Source organism: Pituophis catenifer, unplaced genomic scaffold (genome assembly GCF_029215685.1).
Source record: "Pituophis catenifer annectens isolate HBS135680 unplaced genomic scaffold, rPitCat1.0.hap2 SCAF_6, whole genome shotgun sequence".
Lineage (NCBI taxonomy): Eukaryota > Metazoa > Chordata > Lepidosauria > Squamata > Colubridae > Pituophis > Pituophis catenifer.
In genome coordinates, this window is record NW_027256886.1 from 50,028,666 (window position 1) to 50,046,832 (window position 18,167).

General features: G+C 36.4%; 1 protein-coding gene across 20 annotated transcripts in view; it reads left to right on the top strand.

Annotated features, from left to right (window-relative positions):
• The first annotated feature begins 7,149 nt into the window (after nt 1-7,149).
• TCF7L2 (transcription factor 7 like 2) overlaps nt 7,150-18,167 on the top strand; it is a 227,739-nt gene continuing 216,721 nt past the window's right edge. For all 20 annotated transcript variants that reach the window (XM_070946078.1, XM_070946084.1, XM_070946068.1 and 17 more), the window contains exons 1-3: nt 7,150-7,697; nt 8,033-8,099; nt 8,311-8,435. In XM_070946078.1, the coding sequence (XP_070802179.1) occupies nt 7,509-7,697; nt 8,033-8,099; nt 8,311-8,435 (381 nt within the window). In that variant the 5' untranslated portion in view covers nt 7,150-7,508. The remainder of the gene's footprint in view (nt 7,698-8,032; nt 8,100-8,310; nt 8,436-18,167) is intronic.

Here is an 18,167-nt window from a genome sequence, read left to right on the forward strand (position 1 = left end):
AATGAACACTACTTTTCCTCTGTCAGGAAGTCTGATATAAGAGAACAGTTTAAAATGCTGTACCATAATTGCAATCTAAACATTTATAGTTTTTGCTACAGGGTTTTTCAATTGATTATATAAGTGTAGATGGCATTTTAAAATGGTTTTGTAAAAACAAAAATAAATTATCATTTGATACTTCACCTTAAAGCCCCTCTTAGCTGCTTACAGAGTAAAAAAAAATAAGGCAGTTTCTCCTAACCAGCAGGAGGAACAGTAAAAGTACCTGGAATATTCATTCTTATATTAAATAGTATTTGAAACTGACCATATATTTATGATTATTTCATATTACAGTGTTCAAACAGTAGCTTTGCAGATTATGCCAGTGTTATCATCTGTAGATTGTGGTTACAGATGTACTAGGCATGCTCTGAACTATTTGTCTAAGAGGCCTTCCATGAAGTTGATAGTAGAACTTAATTTTGACTAAAAAAATTTCTGGCCATTAATATTCTATGTCTCCATATATGTCCCAAAGCTGGGAAAGGAAGAATCCAACTCAGCAAGCTTCTGGAACAGCTATCAACTGATCTTCTTCCCTATTTCATTTTACTACTGTGGGCTTTTGGTTTTACTTGTATATATCATTTTGTTTTGCTTTCTGTATTTTATTTATTTATTTATTTCGACAAGCATGTATTTTATGACAGATACATGTGTAAACAAAGTTATAAATACATGAAAAAGGATACGAATAAAAGAAAACATTAGGACAGGGACGGTAGGCACGCCGGTGCGCTTATGCACGTCCCTTACAGACCTCTTAAGAATGAGGTGAAGTCTACAGTAGACCATCTAAGGTTAAAGTTAAATTGCTTAGCAATTTTAATATTTGCTAACTTTCCAGTTTTACACACACAGAGAGAGAAGGGGGGAGGGAGGGAGGGAGAAAGAGAGGGGGAGGCAGAGAGAGAGAGATATGGAAAGAGAGAAAGAAGAGAGAGAGAGAGAGAGTGAGTGAGAGAGAGAGAGAGAAGCTATGCCCATGTGCCAGTTCAACTTGCAGTATACCTTTGTATTCAATTATCTCTACTTGAAACAGTATAATACTAAAAAAAAGTTTATATTACGTACAATATTTTGAGCTTTGTGGCTCTATCATTATTTTTTTTAGGACTGTGAATAATGTGGTCAAGTATAGGGTCATTTGCAGTTCCCATTAAAATTAAAGAAATTTCCTTCTGATCCAAAAAGCTCTGATCAATATCCAATCAATTGAGTTAATTACTCAAATCTATAACAAGACTTTGATATAGAAGGTGCACCATCATCCTATCCTATCATTAGAGAATTATTGTGTATATAACATTAAGGAAGCTGCAGAAAAGCAGACCTTTTCTTTAGTGTTAGAAGACAACAATCCAGCCTAAAAATTATTTGGAAGTCCATGCTCCAAGCACTTGCTTTAGACAAAACAGCAGCTGTTAGTTAAAATTTGGCAACAGACCATAAATCACAAGTCACATAAAGGATCAGACTGAATTTTCCCTTGAATATTGTATTACTTTAGCTGTAGCAAAGTCTGCATTTGTTTTCATTCGAGATACAACCTGAGAACCCTGGTGCAAACAGGTGTTTATGATCTATAGTTGAATTCTTGTTTCCTTGAATTAAAAAAAACATTGTGGAACCTAGTATATTCATTTCTAAATTATTTTCAGTGAACTCAATGAAAGATTGTGAAATTGTCAAAGATATATGTATGTGTATTTCTTTGCAAGACTAAATATTTCATTATTTTACAAAGTTGACCAACCAGAAAATTAATACTGAAAGCTTATGTCCTAGGAGTTTGCAATGGATTAAACTATGTCAGATCCTGAAGTGGCTTTCATAATTTGGAAAGTTTTTAAGTTGGTGTGGTTAGTTAGTTAATCTGAACCTGAACATTTCAGTTTTGATACCCATAAAAGTTTCAAGGTACATACTGCCAAGGAAGAATCTTGTTCTACACACGCAAAATGCCAGGCTAGAGAAGGGGACATATCCATGGGTGAATTTAGTCATATATATATGTCCTACCATTAAAATGATCCTTGAGATTGGCCCACCAATGGTTATCCCAATCATCATAGGATCATGGAAGACAACTTGAAAATCCACATTTCTTGATATCATTTGACTGTTGTGTGAATTGTAATCTGTAATTCTGATTATGAGGTAGCATAATATTTTAGCAGCTTTATTTCAGTGCCCCCTTCCCTTAATGACTAAAGAGAAATCACTTAAAGTACTGTCATAAACCTTGATAATTAGCTCTATCACATTCCTTTAATAGCTTTTAATTGTGGACAACCTTTCCAGAGGTAGTCCACAAGAACTTTTAACTTTGCCAATTATATTATATTTAGTGTTAGAATATATTAGCCAATACTTTTTAAAATGTACGATTTATCAAACACTCTTCAATGATATGGTATCTATAGATAGTTATATTTCATTCCTGCCTAAAACTGCATTTTGCCTATGAATATTACCTCAGCCAGATGACAAAAAATAAATAAAAATAGCATCATTCATTTTTCAGGATAGTTAAGAATATGGCTTTGATTTTCAAAATCTCACATCATACATTAAGTCGTATTGACTTATGTGGAATGTCCTATACCAAAAAGGACACTGTTTGGAGTTCAAGATTGGGCTATCCAGCACCAGGGAAATCAGGAGTTCCAGGCAGTTTAAATGGGTATAAAAATTTATTGCAAGTTTAAGCTCTCTAAAAGAATCTGAACTAATGCCCAAGCAAATTGCCAGTAGATTATTGTCACAGGAATTCAAGGTGGACTGGACTTAGATCTCTTGTGAACACAAAGGGCTCATGACTGATAACACATTTGATCCCTCCTTTGGGTTCAGCTGGTCATGTTCTACATGGGCTCTTGAATGATATAGGTTAACCAGAAATTACTCCAAATGTCCCAGTATTTTATCACCCAACATTGGTGGATATATGTACCATATACATCTGTTTATAAACATTAAATTCTATTTTATTTAGTTGATTATTTTATGAAAACCTGGTTTTGAACTTTTCTTATAGTTCCCTTCTATCACAAGATCTCACATCATAAAATAACAGCTCATGCTTTTATCATATTTCATTTGCATTTAGCTATTGCTTATTTAGTGTATTTACTTAGGTCTATTGTTGGATAACAGACCTAAGTAAATATGAATTTACAGAAATGTGCCTTGAATATAACCCACCAGGTATAAGTTCAAATACAACATGAACAGCATAAATGGAATAAATAAATAAATATGTAATTATTTACTGTGAAATTTCTACATTCACCTTCATTGGATTACTCCTATTAAAGTGCTTTAAAATAAAATAAAATTGATTAATAATAAACAGTAAATTTAAATTTTAAATTATTTGTGTATTTGGCCACAAGTCACTTATAAACAAATTCCAAGACCTTATCCCATTAAAGAATTCGGAGCATCACCACTATTCACATTTTTTTTCCATTGTAAGAATTTCCTTTGGATCCAATCTAAATATGTTGTTTATTTATATTTAAAGCTTGCTGAAAGAAGAGTCCTTTATGACTTATAAATCAATACCATCAATGAAATCCTTTTTTCAGCATTAGTCTAAAAGACATGACACAAAATGAAGTAAAAAAAGATTTAGGAAAAAAATAAATAAGACAAAATATATAGCAGTTCTTACACAAAACCTGTACGGAACCAGTTCAGGAAGTGACAAAATCTCCACAAAATTGTGAAGTGGGTTTGTCTTCCTTCTTCCCAATCATACAGATTGCTACAAGTTGACTAAGAGTGGAAGGTACCTAATAAAGGAAGATAGAGACCACTGAATATTTTTGATAGTGCTCTTTATATAGTGGAATATAAGATATTTACAGTAGCGCAAAACTTTGATATCACAATCACATTGAAATCACTGACACCACCATATTTTAAAACTCACAAAGCAAACTGTTTAAATTACGGCATAATTCTGTAATAACTCCAAACTTAGCTGAATAAAGATCAAGCAGACTTTCAATAAATATACATAAATTTAATGCTTTAAGTAGGTATCAAACTGAAAGTGGTCTCACCTGAAAGGCACAAAACAGTCACCAGCTACTCAAATGTAAAGTAATTTTAAAAGATTGGTTTATATCTTATGGAAATGTTATGGTATTTTGGGCCATCCTGTACAAGATCTAGCAAAGATTTTTTCCAGGAATTCTGACATGTTACTGAAATCTGATGGGATAATTAATGATTTCAGGATGTTTGTGTGATAGGAGATTGTTCTAAATTATTAGTATTTGATTATCAGTACCTGTTCTTATGAATTTTGACCTAATCATTTCTCTGGTGGCTGGATCTAAACCTCCAGCCTTTGACAAATCGACTTACAAATATTTCAGGTAATAAGACTTCACTTTGTTGGTTAGGATTTATAATTCCATAAATCATTTTCAATTTTTTCTCACTTTTTTTTAATAAGCTGTGGCTTTTAATCACTGTGGCTGATCAGAGAAAACTGATGTCCTGTATCAGTTATTTTTCATGTTGTCTGAAAAGGAAAAAAACCAGAAGAAATTCTTAAACCCATAGGTAGAGAAGTGTTTTTACTCCTCCTCCTCCTCCTCCTTTTTTGGGAGGGGGTGTCTTCAGTAATCCTTTTCTGTCTCCATCTTCCCACTTAGACATTGTTCACTGATTTACTTATTTATGAAGTCTGAAGGTTAGTTCCTACCTGCTGAGAGTAATTAGCCCTTTTCTTTGTGCCCTATGCAATCCAGTCTGATTAAACATACACATTTGTTTTACCTCTTTTTGTTCCTCTTCTCATTTTCCTTAAGTTGCAATTATTTTTTTTTTAAAAAAAGACTATTATAGCCTGATTTTTTTTTCTTTAAAGTGCAAATTAGTATGTGATTTTCTACAATGGTTTAGTTATAGCTATGTCAATCTCTGCATAATTTTTTATTTTTCTTTCCCAGAACAGATAGTTTACTGAGTGTCTTCCCTCTAAACTCTGTAAATATTGCATGACCTATCAGCTTTGTTTCGGAAATCTTGAGAGCTCAGGCGGCTCTTGGGGAGCAGCAAGCTATATGCTTTTTGGGAAATGCTTGTTTGTTTAAACAGCCCCTCCTTTGTTTTTTGACACTATTTCTATTAGGCAATTTACTAATTCCCCTTGAACATACTCAGTGTGTGTCTTTTCCTCTTGCCTCCCTCTCTCCCACTGCTACTTTTGTTCCTTGGTCATGTTAAAGTTTCCATTTGACTCCTCCATTGTTACAATTTGTCACTCTGGAAGATCAATTTGTTTTACTCCACTCATCAACAGAGTAGAATCGGGTGCCAGATGTCATTTTTAGCAGCCACGTTCGTCTGCTGCCGCTGCTGTGGCTTCCCCCCAGTTTAAGCTGATCACTAACTGCAGAAGTGTATGTCATGTTGCACATTCCTGAGCTACACGACCCAGCCTCCGTCCCCTCCCCCAATAATCTATATTTGGCAATTCATTTACTAACCAGCTACGGGGACCACACAGTTGGAACTCTCTCTCTCTCTCTCTCTCTCACACACACACACACACACACAAACACACACGCAGTAGTGTTTCTTCTGAAGAGCCATTCTGGCTTCGGTTGGAGTTTTTTTCTGATGGCGGGAAGCAGAAGGAAAACTAGTGGCCAGAAGAGAAAGAAAACAAGAAGTTCGCACTTCTCTCTGAAAAGTCCCCCAGTCTTCCACTCTCCCGCGGGACAATTAACTAGTCCTACCCATCTATCCTCTTACTAGCCGGATACTGTATCAAACTATCCCAAGAAAAGGAGAATTCATAAAGCCAAAGCTTTCCCCTTGTTTTGGTCTTTGACGTCCTGCTCCTAGAAAGTCAGGCTTGGTGCATTTTGCCTGCGGGCTCTTAAGGCTACGGGCTTGGGCACTTACTTGGGAGTAAGCCCGGTGGAACTTACGCCCGAGGAAACACGCGCTAGACTCGAGTCCCAGAGACGTTCCTGGGAAAACCCACCGCGGAAATCGCGGGGCTTCTTTACGAGCGCCAGAGGACCCCACCCACCCCTTTCAAATCCGATACAAAACTATTTGGAAGCCGCGCCACCACCGGAGTTCTCTTCGCTTTCTCCTTCTCCTTCAGCCATAAAACGGGGAATATAAGCCTTTTTGGCCACTCTCCTGATCGCAGATTAAGACCGAAACCATTGCACGGCCGTTAAAAAGAGCACCCCCACCCCAAACCCCTCCAAATAAAAAGGCGAGGCGATCTCAGTGACTGGAACACAAGCCCGTGCCTGTTTATTCGGAAAGAAAGTCCCAGAGGACCGAAATCACTTCCTGGTAAAAGTGCATCGGATGCAACTCTTCAAAAATTTCACTACACCGCGCCGGAAAGTTGAGTGCGCAACCAAGTGCGAGCACGAAGGCACGGAGAGGTGCTTCTATTGCCTTGACGGTTGTGCAAACGCACAGCTGAAGCGCCTGCCTTGCCCCCTTCCCTAATTTGTTTGATCCCCCCGAGTTTTTCTCGCTTTGGCCCGCTGGGTTAGAACTGACAGGTTCGCCCCCTCGCCTATCTGCCTTGTCTCCCTTCGCCTAGTCGCCTCTGCCTGCCTGCCTGCCTTCGCCGCGTAACCCCCCTTCCTGCTCTCTCCAAAAGGGATCATTGTTAGTTTCTCCGTTACCCCCTCCTCCTGTTTATTTATGCACACGTCACAAGGGAGCCCCCGCCCCTCCTGCATCTCATTAAGTGCCCAGTGTTTCTTTCTCCCTGTCAATAATCCTGGATCCCAGACTTCTCCGTTCCTCCGGATTTCGATCCCCCTTTTTCTATCTGTCAATCAGCGCCGCCTTTGAACTGAAAAGCTCTCAGTCTAACTTCAACTCACTCAAATCCGACCGGCACAGGCTTCCTATATCTGCAGCTTCTACCCCCCTCCCATTTTTACAGCTGATTTGTTTGGTTTGTTTGCTACCATTTTTTTAAGTAATTCCCCTCCCCCGTTTTAACCCTCCCTCGTTATATAATTTTTTTTTCTTATTAATTTTTTGTGTGTCTGCCCGCGTGTCTTTACATGCTGATCTGATCATCGGAAGAAAAGAGAGAGAGAGAGAGAGAAAGAAAAAGAGAGAGAAAATCCAGAAGAAGGAAAAGAAGAAACCCAAAGTCACTGGTGCAAAAAGAAAGGAGCAGGGACACTGCCCTCCCCTCCTTCTCCTCCTCCTCCTCCTCCTCCCCCTCTGTTCCCCTCCCCAAGAGGAAAGAAAAAGAGAAAAGAACTTTCACCTGGGACTCTTCTTAAAATTACAAACTTCTCCCTTTTCTTTCTGTCTTGTTTTTTTTTTTAAAGAAAAATATCCTTCCCCCTTTTTCTTTCCTTATTTTTTTTTTATTTTTTTGCCTCTCTCTCTCTCTCGTTCCGTCCTTGCAAAATTGCTGCTGGTGGGGGTAAGGCAGGAAGAAGATGCCGCAACTCAATGGCGGTGGAGGGGACGATTTGGGGGCGAACGACGAATTGATCTCTTTTAAAGACGAAGGGGAACAAGAAGAGAAGATCTCGGAGAACTCTTCGGCAGAGAGGGATTTAGCGGACGTCAAATCGTCTCTGGTCAATGAATCAGAAACTAATCAAAACAGCTCCTCAGACTCGGAGGTAAGAAACGTTCCCCCTTTGAAACACACCTGCCTCGCTCAACTTTGGCGGGAGGATTGTCGGACAAGAGATGGGGTGGGGGGGGGGTGGAAGAAAGTAGAAAAAGGGGGGAGAGGCAGAACACAACTAACTTGGTTCCCCCCCGTCGTATATTGCCCTGTTGCCGTATGTTTCGCCTAATGTTTTGCACAAACTTTTAACTTGTTCTCGTTTTCTTTCTTCCGTCTCTCCCCCACCAACTTACCTCTCCCATGCAATCCTCGCTGTTTTGTCTCTCTCTCTTTTTTGTTATCGTGACCCCCCCCTCCCCCCCAAACCCCGTTCTTGATTTAAAGGCGGAGAGGCGGCCTCCACCTAGGTCCGAAAGTTTCAGAGATAAATCCAGAGAAAGTTTAGAGGAAGGTAAGTTGCTTTTTCTCTTTTGCACCCACCCTTAGTTTCCCCCCCTTTGGTGGGGAGGAGACGGCTGTGAAATTCTCTTGCGTTTTCTGTTGATTCGAGTACGTTAAAGTTTTCGTTGGATTTTTTTTGTGTGTGTGAAACGATTTCTAACTCTGATTTCCCTTCCCTCCTTTTATTTTTCTTCTTGCTCCTCGTTTCCCCGCCATGTTAGCTGCAAAAAGGCAAGATGGAGGGTTGTTTAAGGGCCCACCGTACCCTGGGTATCCCTTTATAATGATTCCCGACCTGAGCGGCCCCTACCTCCCCAATGGATCCCTTTCGCCCACGGCGAGAACGGTGAGTGACTTTTTTTTAAAAAATGGTTTCCTTGCCCGGTTTTTCTGCTACGATCCTGCGTTCCCCTCCTCCTTTTCCCCTTTCCCAAAGCCCCCAATGGCTCCTGCGTGTCCCGCCCGTTTCTTCCCACTTCGGCCATGGCACGGCCAGAAACTTTCCAAAACTTTTGTGCGTTCCGCAGACCGGGGGAGGGGAGGGGAGGCGGGTAAGGGAGGAGAGAGGTTTGTTTATACTTCGCCATGTTTATTCCTTTACTTTCAGTTTGAGGGGGGGAGGTGTGGATTCAGCCCCGGTGACTTAAAAAAAGAAAGCCGATTCGGTACTTTCAGCTCCCTCTTGGTTCTCAGCGCCAGAGCCCGCGCTCGCTCGAAGTTCCCCAAACTCGGAAATTTCTATAGCGCTCTGTTTTCTCCGGCCCTCTTGAGTGGCGAACGGGCTTTGCTTTCTCTCCCCTCCCCCTTTACTTTGCCTCCCACTTAACCCTTTATTTGCTGTCCTAACCCTCGCCGAGTTACATACTAATTTACTGGGATAGTTGCCATTGAATGATTAATTGGTGTTAAATTGTATCTTTTATGTACACCCTTTTACGGGGACTCTTGTTTTTAAATTTATTGCGGATGACAGTTTAACTGCAAGCATCTTGCTTTATTGTGTTTTTCCCCTTCCATTTTTCCTTCTTTTTGGTTTGATTTCTGAGAGTTTCTTGAGAAGAGCGTGTTGTCCTTTCAGAGTGGGAAAATGTTATTTGCATTCCTTTGCAAGGCGACATTTTCAAAAAGGCACAGTTGTTGTTTTTGTTTTAATGAAGGATAGAGATGTCATAGCCATTCTATAACTGTGACATAATATATATATTATAGTTTCTATGATCCTGTCTTTCTTTAGGAGTACCAACTGTTTTTTTTTTAATTTACAAAGGAAAAAATCTCAAGGAATCTTTCCCCCTCCCTCCACCCTTTCTCTTATTCTCTGTGGCTTCAGGAAGAGTCAGCAGGATTATTAAAATATATCTTTTTCTTCTTAAAAACAATTAAATTTCAGGAAAAGCATTAAATAAAGGAACAAGCCTTTACTTGAATGGAATATTTTAAATCACAAGCATACATGCATTACTCTTACTGAAGGATATATACTTTTATGGGTGTGGCAGAAAGATCAGAAGGCGTGGCAGAAAATAAGTTGCTGTAGCCATTAGATTGTTGGTTTACTAAACTTTTCATAGGTAAAAATCGTTGGCTACTATTTTATAGTACTTTATAGATTGATTCTAAGTCTACTTGCTCTTCTTAGAAATGAAGTAAACTTTTTATAATATTATTTGTAAACTGACTTACAATACCCCCAGGGAATGCAGAATTCATACACAATCTGTTGTTAGGTTTTCTGTTAAATCTTTAAATTAAGATTATCCTACTTCCTTTTCTTTTGGTTTCTTCAAATTACCTTTTCCTTTTATAGTGACAGTATAAGACATAAATGTTGAGTAATACATCCACTATTAAATACTTGTGGGATTCCTGGTAACCCCAGTCTGGAATAGGATATATTTTTAATGCATTTTAAAATATCAGGGTCAGACTTGTTTCAGATTCCAAATACACATTGCAAGTTATAGAGGTCAAGGAATGACCAAATAGTGTTTACATGTGCATTTTTAAGTGTTTTGAAGGATGAGATTAACCTAGTGAATATATTTTATAATTTGCTGCATTTTGGGGATCATAATCAAAGCAAGTATATATTTTATAACAACAGTTTTGGTATAATGGAAAGAAAAGATTATTAAATACAGTATTGGCAATGTAGTGGGACAGGTAAAGGCTATGCTATATGGTTGGCAAAATTGTAGCTATTTTGTGGCTATTTAAATGTACACTGTGACAGTATAAATTTATTGCCCAAAGGAATTTCTATAAATAATTTAGAAAATTTAAATTTGTCTATGAAGATTCTCTCTTAAATTTGTTTGGCTAGAGAGCTGAGAGACAAATTCCTTTTTCCATATAATAAAGGATATTGTGGTTTAATACATAATTGCATTTTTTCTGATCACACTTTTGTTCTGGATTAGATACATCATCTTTTGAAATGAATGGGGACTATTTGTGTGGATGTTTGAATAGACTTTGGATCAGGCCCTAAATAGTTATCTTTAATAGAAAAAAAATCACTTAGTAATAAAGCCTTTTCTGAGGAGTCAGTGCTTTGTATAAAATCTGTTATTTTATTGTTGGTATAACAGGTGACCTTGTTCTTTGCCATCACATGATTCAAAAAGCATTTTCCATCCTCAATAGACAATTTTATTATTTGCATGACAGCCAGCTGTATATTTCAGTTTCTTTTTTCTTTTTGTCATGCGACTTAAATCATAGCTATAAAGAAAATCCATTCTTTGTTGCAAAGCTAAAACTATTTAAAGATTAATTTTATATTGTACTTTCAGAATATATTCAAACAATTAGGATATTGTTTTTGCAAGTCAGAGTGTAAGTTAATAGATAATGGTTACTTACATAAATAGCACTATCCTCCCAATTTGTGTGAATGTACTATTGTTTTTAAAAGTTTCTCTGGGTAATTATTGTCCTTTTTTCACTGTAGACATGGGGTTTTATTTTTATTTAGAAAAATATTTGTTCTTTGATATTTTAAAATTGATTTATAGAAATACTGATCTATGATTTATTTATTTTTTTGCTCTATAAATGTAAATGGTTTAAAACAATCATTAACAGTCCAATCCTAGATATGTTGATTCAGAAGCAAGCCCTTACTTCCAGGTAAGGTTGAAAGGGATTAAAGTCTAAATTTTCTTATAACAAGTAATAGTTCAGTTGCTGAAGATTATTCAAAATTGATAGCAATAATTACATTTTTTCAGAGGATAAAGATTTCTCTGCATCATACTAATTCTGCTTTTCACGGAATAATATACCTGGCTGTTAAGAGAACCAATATACATTAAGGAGGGCTCTATTATAGATTTTTAAAAAAAATGGATTTAGAACTAACTTGTGTGAAAATGGATGTCATAAGAACTTCATGACATGAAATTTAATTTCAGAAATCAGGGACAAAGCAATTGAGTAGAAAGAATTATTCTGGTTACCGAAATAATGTTAATGTTAATATTTCAAAATCGATTCCTATAAACATTAAAGGTCTGTTCAATATATATTAGTTTCCTACATTTTGCTTTTTTCATAGGTTTTATTTCTTGGAGTAATTTTTTTATCAAGCATAAAGTAGGGGAATTATTTGTGATTTAACAAAACTGAATAGTCCAATATTTAAAATTTGAATAATTCCTTTTTTAATGCTCTGAATCGCCCTTCTTAATCTTCAGTTGAAGAATTTAGATGCAAGGAGGTAAAGAGTTAATAGGATTCCTCCACCTTTTTTTCCTGCTATGAATTGTTTTGACAACAGTTTTCAAAAGTGTGACAATCTGAGCTTCTGCAGTTCAATGTAATATTACTGTAATTACGCAGGTCATTACATTTTAAGTAGAGAACAATGAAATGGTTATCATACTGAAAAAAAAAAGAACAGGTGTTCCTGCCTTTCTTTGGTATTTATGCTAATTTGTTGTTCAGGTCCTTTAGAAATATTTATAGTTTTGCATAGTTCAAAATTCTGTTTCAAGTGTGAAGGTTTGATTCACTGCTAATCTGTAGGCTGAAATTTGATTTCTGAAATAAGGATGATGGTGGTAGTTGAATGTTAGCCATTTATATCTAGTTTTCAAATCTCTGTGAGTTTGGGGCTCACTGGCAGGGATAGACTGTTTACTAAATTGTACCATTCACTTAATTAATGGTTTTGATGGGGAAAAAGTGCAAAAACATCCAGTAAAATTAAGCACATTGTCTGTGGCTCTCTTAGTTCTTAGCATGGTTAGGATGCTGCTTCTGTATCAGAAATAGCTTTGTAAACTTCATATGAGTAATGTCCTTTCAGCCTCTCTTGTCTAAATTCTTTTTAAAGTCAGACTGGAGGAGAGAACCAATGCATTATCTTGTTTCTCACTTAGAAAGACCTTGGAAGGCTAGAGTTTATGTTTAATGAAGGCAAAATGTAACCACATTTTCATGTCTCTAATATTACTTTTTTTTTGGGGGGGGGGAAGACAAGGGTAAAACATAGTTTATTGGCTTGCCAAACTTGGTGTTTTACTTTAAAGAGCTCTAGGGTTCATGCTTTAGTAAGATTATTATTTTTTTCTTTCTGTTTTTTAAAGACAGTAGAAAAAAGACAGCTGCCGAATTCTCTTTCTTTGCTTTTGCATAGATGTATACCATGACTAAAATTGCTCAACCCCCATTTACAGCTGTCTGGCAGTTATGTGGAAGCTGGGTTATGGCTGTTAAGCACGAGACAACCTGGATTTAACAAATGTTTCCCTAAATAGAGAAGAGGGGATTGCTGGATGGATGGGGGTAGAAGTTGAAAAAAACACCAAGGCAGCAATTCATGCCTTTCTTGAAACAAACTTGCTAGCTTTAAAGGAAGAACAGAATAGATATTATTTGAGTCAAAGTGCATATAGTTGCCCGCAAAAGAGCTCTTACAGATTAAAAAAGCAATTTTTTGTTTGTTTGTTTTGAGTTATAGGTAGAATTGAAGTGTTCTGTCTACACATTAACTGTGTTGGGATCTTTTTGTCTTTTGTTGCTGCAGAACTTTTAGCTGCTGCTGTGGTAGCTACTTTATGGTTTGCATAATCTGCATTCTCCCAAATTATTATTTTTAATTAACATTTCTGTACTGAGCCATTGGCAAATATTGTTGGCCACCAACTGATAATTGGGTATTTTTGTGAAGGAAATGGTTAACTTTACAAACAAAAGCAAACTTGTACCTCCACAGGTTTGCTGGAAGAAATGTGCCACATTCATTTGCTGGCAGGCACTGAAGGGTCATAAATCTACAGGATTTATTTACAGCCCATAACACTTATGAATGTTAAGATATTTGACGCCATGCTGGCCTTATAATATCCAAGGTCCATAGACACTGGCAGTGGGTCAGGTTTCTTTCACTAATTATAAGCAATAAGAGATGGGAGAGCTGGGGGGGGGGGAAGAATTAGGAAAATCAGCCCATGAAAAGCTTGGATTGTTTTGGGGAGAGTGGGAGGTTAGTGCTTGTTCTCCTTAAATGTGGGGCAGCCTTTTCATAGGATTCCGAGTTAACTCTTGCAATGCTGAAGAACAATTCGAAGAACGTTAAGAAGATCTCTAATATGAGCTGCCTTCTTTCTTACGATATTGTGGGAGATCTCCAGGTGGAAATCTCACCATCACTTTGAACAGAACACCTCCCAAGAAATGTACAATAGTCTTCAGTGTTTGATGTTTCATATTAAGGAAAATAATTTGTGTAAGAAAAATAATTTGTATTAAAAAAAATTCAGTGTATGATGCTATGTTTTTATGGAATATTTAGCTATGCTTTTTCTTTGTCAAAAGCTTTGATATACCCAGAAAACAAATATTGCTGATTTCAAGAACTAATTATAAAATTAACTCACTTCATTCCACTTTTTCAAAAATGAAATCTAATCTTATTTTGTTCACAAGTAATGAGTTAAACAGAATAGATTTTTTCCAAGTGGATCTCATAAGTAATAAAAATCTAGTTGACATACCTGATTATCTAATGAGAAATATTAATATGCTGAATATGCAGAGATGTTTGGAAAATATATGTATGATTGATAACCATTGCTAAAATGGGAGCCGAAGATGTAAGGTTCACCATGTTTTATAAACAAAGTCTTGGAAAACAATAAGAGTATTAGAGGGCCCTTCAAAACTATATTTCTTTAATTGTTATCTTGATGCTTCTTTCTCTATTTTAACATTTATAAGCAGTCTTAAGAGCACAGCTGTTTTAAAGAAAGAAATGACTTGAGTATATGCATACATCTTTTATGCATTTTATTTAATCTGAGGCATTTTATAAATTAGTTTGAGGAAAGGAATCTGAGAAGAAATACACATTTTTTCTCCCATATGTATGTAATTTTTTTTAAGTAGCACTTTTTAAATAGTAATTTCTCAATGTATCTAGGACAGTGGTTTATGATGATTCCCATTTAATAGAGTTCTGCAATGTATTAGTCTCTTAGGCTAACTCTCCATCTCTTAACAGAATAGTCAATAGTTTACAGTAAGATGATATAGTAGTATATTCTAGCAGGTTATCATTTTTTGTTGTTGATGAAAATTTTATCTAATTCATTTCAGGTTGCCACTAGCTCTGCTCTTTTCAAGTGTTTAATTTCCTTGATTCACATTCTTTCACTGTATAGTCAGACCAACAGGCATGAATGAGTTAATTGACTAACTTTAGTGAAATTTGGGAGCCTCGTTTGGCTTTAACAGGGTGCAGCATATTTACAGGGTTTAATTAGTACATAATTGTTCTTAGTCTGCCAGAAGGGATAATATGCCGAAAAAGTGGCGTTGTTCTTCTACAGTCTTCAGTTTTAAAATGATAAATCACTTGCATATTTGTGCAATGATTCAAATGAAGCTGAGAGCTCAACATGTGGTAAATTGTAAAGTCAATGAATTGCAGATGTAGGCTACAGTCCAATTGGGGTCTTGTTTGTGGATATATGTGTGTGTGTGTGCACAGTGAAAAAGGATTGGTATAAATAATATGAAACACAAAAGTATATCCATAGATGTTGGTTTTAGCTATCATTTTGTCTTTTAATACTGTGCATTAACTTGAGGGCAGTGGTACAGTTAATCTTAATAATGTGAGAAAAAATGGCTTTTCTTACATAAAATGCACATAACAATTAGGTCATCACTCTGCTATTAATTAGGACAGATATTCTTAAAATATTTCTCTAGAAATATTTTTAATGAAAGATATAACCAGATTGTGTATCTCTTTGAGAATTTGCTGCCAGTTCTATAAGAGATGCATTTTTACATTCCCTGCACACCCAGAAAGTCTCATGAACTTCACTAAAACTTACTGCTAGAATAAGTGAGGCATAAAGGCTATGTTATTGCTCAATGACCCCATTGTTTGCCTCTTAGTTATCTAGAACTACTTGTTAGTTTGCTGTAGACCCTGTTTTAAATAGCCAAGCACCATTGTATTTTTCTTCCTGAATGGATTACATAGATAAAGTTACATAATTTAAGACTGGTAGAATATACATTTTCTTGACATGTAATATCATTTCTAGTTTTTACTAGTAGTTTTAACTATACCACAGTGGTGCCTTGAGTACTTCAGTAATGTAAACTAAGTACAAAGAATGCCTAGTTGTATGTTCTCAGAGGACAATGGATTAATTTAGATGTCTTTTTTAAAAAAATAAAAGCTTATGTATCTCTTCTTATTTTATTATTTGACTTTTTGCATTTTAAAGGTTTGTTATAAATTATATATACATTTCTTCTAACTTTTTTCTAAAAGATACACTAAACAGAGACTTGAACTTGTAATTCTCCATATCTAACATTTTCACTCCTCAAGTATTTATTCGGTTTACTATAGTCAGTACAACCACGGTTAACAAATCCAATGTAGACTGACTTTTCAAAATCAGTCTTGGAAGTAATCCATACTTTAAGCAAATTAGAAGTAATTATGTGTGCCTTGGTACATATGGTTACAGTAAACCACATAATAGGAAAGATAATATTCATCTTCTCTTAGAAATATCTGAAAAATAGCTTGAAAACCAGGAAATAGTTTGAACCATTGATATAAGAAATACCATATGCAATAAAACATCATGATGATATCCCTTGAGATAACCTTGTACATTTTATTTTTTTTTCAAAGAAACTTTGCAATGCTTTCTACATGGGGCTCCCCTTGAGGAGCACCCGGAGGCTCCAACTGGTGCAGAATGCGGCCGCGCGGGGGATTATGGGAGCAAGAGGGCGCTCCCATGTGATGCCTCTCCTGCGTGAGCTGCATTGGCTTCCAGTGGTCCTCTGGGTGCACTTCAAGGTGTTGGTCACCACCTTTAAAGCGCTCCATGGCATCGGACCTGGGTATTTGCGAAACCGCCTTCTGCCGCCGGTTGCCTCCCACCGACCAGTACGCTCCCACAGAGAGGGACTCCTCAGGGTGCCGTCAGCCAGGCAATGTCGGCTGGCGACCCCCAGGGGAAGGGCCTTCTCTGTGGCAGCACCTGCCCTCTGGAACGATTTGCCCCCGGAGATACGAAGGATACCAGATCTCCGGGCCTTTCACCGTGCCCTAAAAACTTTTCTTTTCCATCAAGCAGGGCTGGCGTAACCCCCCCCCCCTTTTTAGCTTTTTTAGCTTTTTAGCTTTATAAGTGTAAATTGAGTTTTAATTGGATTGTTTTAAATTATGGGCCAAAGCTGTATAATTCTTTTAATTGATTTTAAATTTTGTATTGGTATGTTTTTATCCTTGGCTGTGCACTGCCCTGAGTCCAATAGGAGAAGGGCGGTATATAAATTGAATAAATCATCATCATCATCATCATCATCATCATCATCATCATCATCAAGTTTAAAAACATAAATATATTAACATTTCCATCAATATCAGATGTGCAGTGGTTTTAACTATATACAGAATATATTTCTAGTGTATATTCACATTTTAGATCAGGCTAGCTGAAATCATTGGGATTTAAATTGATACTTGTATTATTGCTGACTTTTGGAAAATAAGATATGAATTATCTCCAGCCAGACAGTATATTCTTATGTAAATTGAAATTTTCTTTCACTTAGTTACTAAATTTATTTTTGGCTTCTGCCAGTAGAATAATGTGGAATGCTATGGCTGAAAATTATTGCCTTATTTGAAAAAAAAATGATTTCAGAAAGATTATTTCAAATTTCTGTGTGAAGGTACTTTTGGGTTTTTGTTTTGATTTTTTAAAAAAGTAGGGCAGTCAAATTAATATCTTAATAAATGTATGTTCAGTGTCATACCATTCAGATTATGGTTTATTATTATATTGCAGAAAATAGGATGGCAAAATATTAATAGCAATAGAATTTAGACTTACATACCACTTCACAGTGCTTCTATAGCCCCCTCTAAGCAGTTTACAGAGTCAGCATATTGCTCCCAACAATCTGGGTCCTCATTTTACAGACTTCAGAAGGATGGAAGGCTGAGTTAACCTTGAGCTAGTCCAAATTGAATTCCTGGCAGTGAGTAGTGAGTTAGGGAAAGAATAAAGAATAAATAAAATTAAGAATAAATAAATTAAATGAAAGAATAAGGAAGAACAGATCTATATTTCTCAAGAATAAACCAAGCATCAGTGACAATATGTCAATTTGCATTTAATTTAGCTTCTTCTGGCTTTTCTTATATAACTAACTGTCAAATCTTTAGTATTCTGTCAAATCATTAGAGATTAAAGGTATGCAGCAAGATTAAAATGTTCTTTCATGCACTGGCACTATTGTTTACTTTTACTTCTAAGCATAGATGGTCACAGTGTCCAAATCAACAAGCTAGTAACTCTCATCCATGATTTGCATAATTAGTTTGTGAAATTTGACTTAGATCATTGATTATTATTAATATTAGGATTGGATGGGATATGGGATAGAGGATACTCAGTTTCATGGCTAGTATTTAAATGGATGATTAGGATTTTAAGATTATGTCAACTCCTAATTAATACAACTATTTCCAGAATGAACTGATGAACTTTTGATGAAGTACCAACATATTAGCCAGTGATAGATT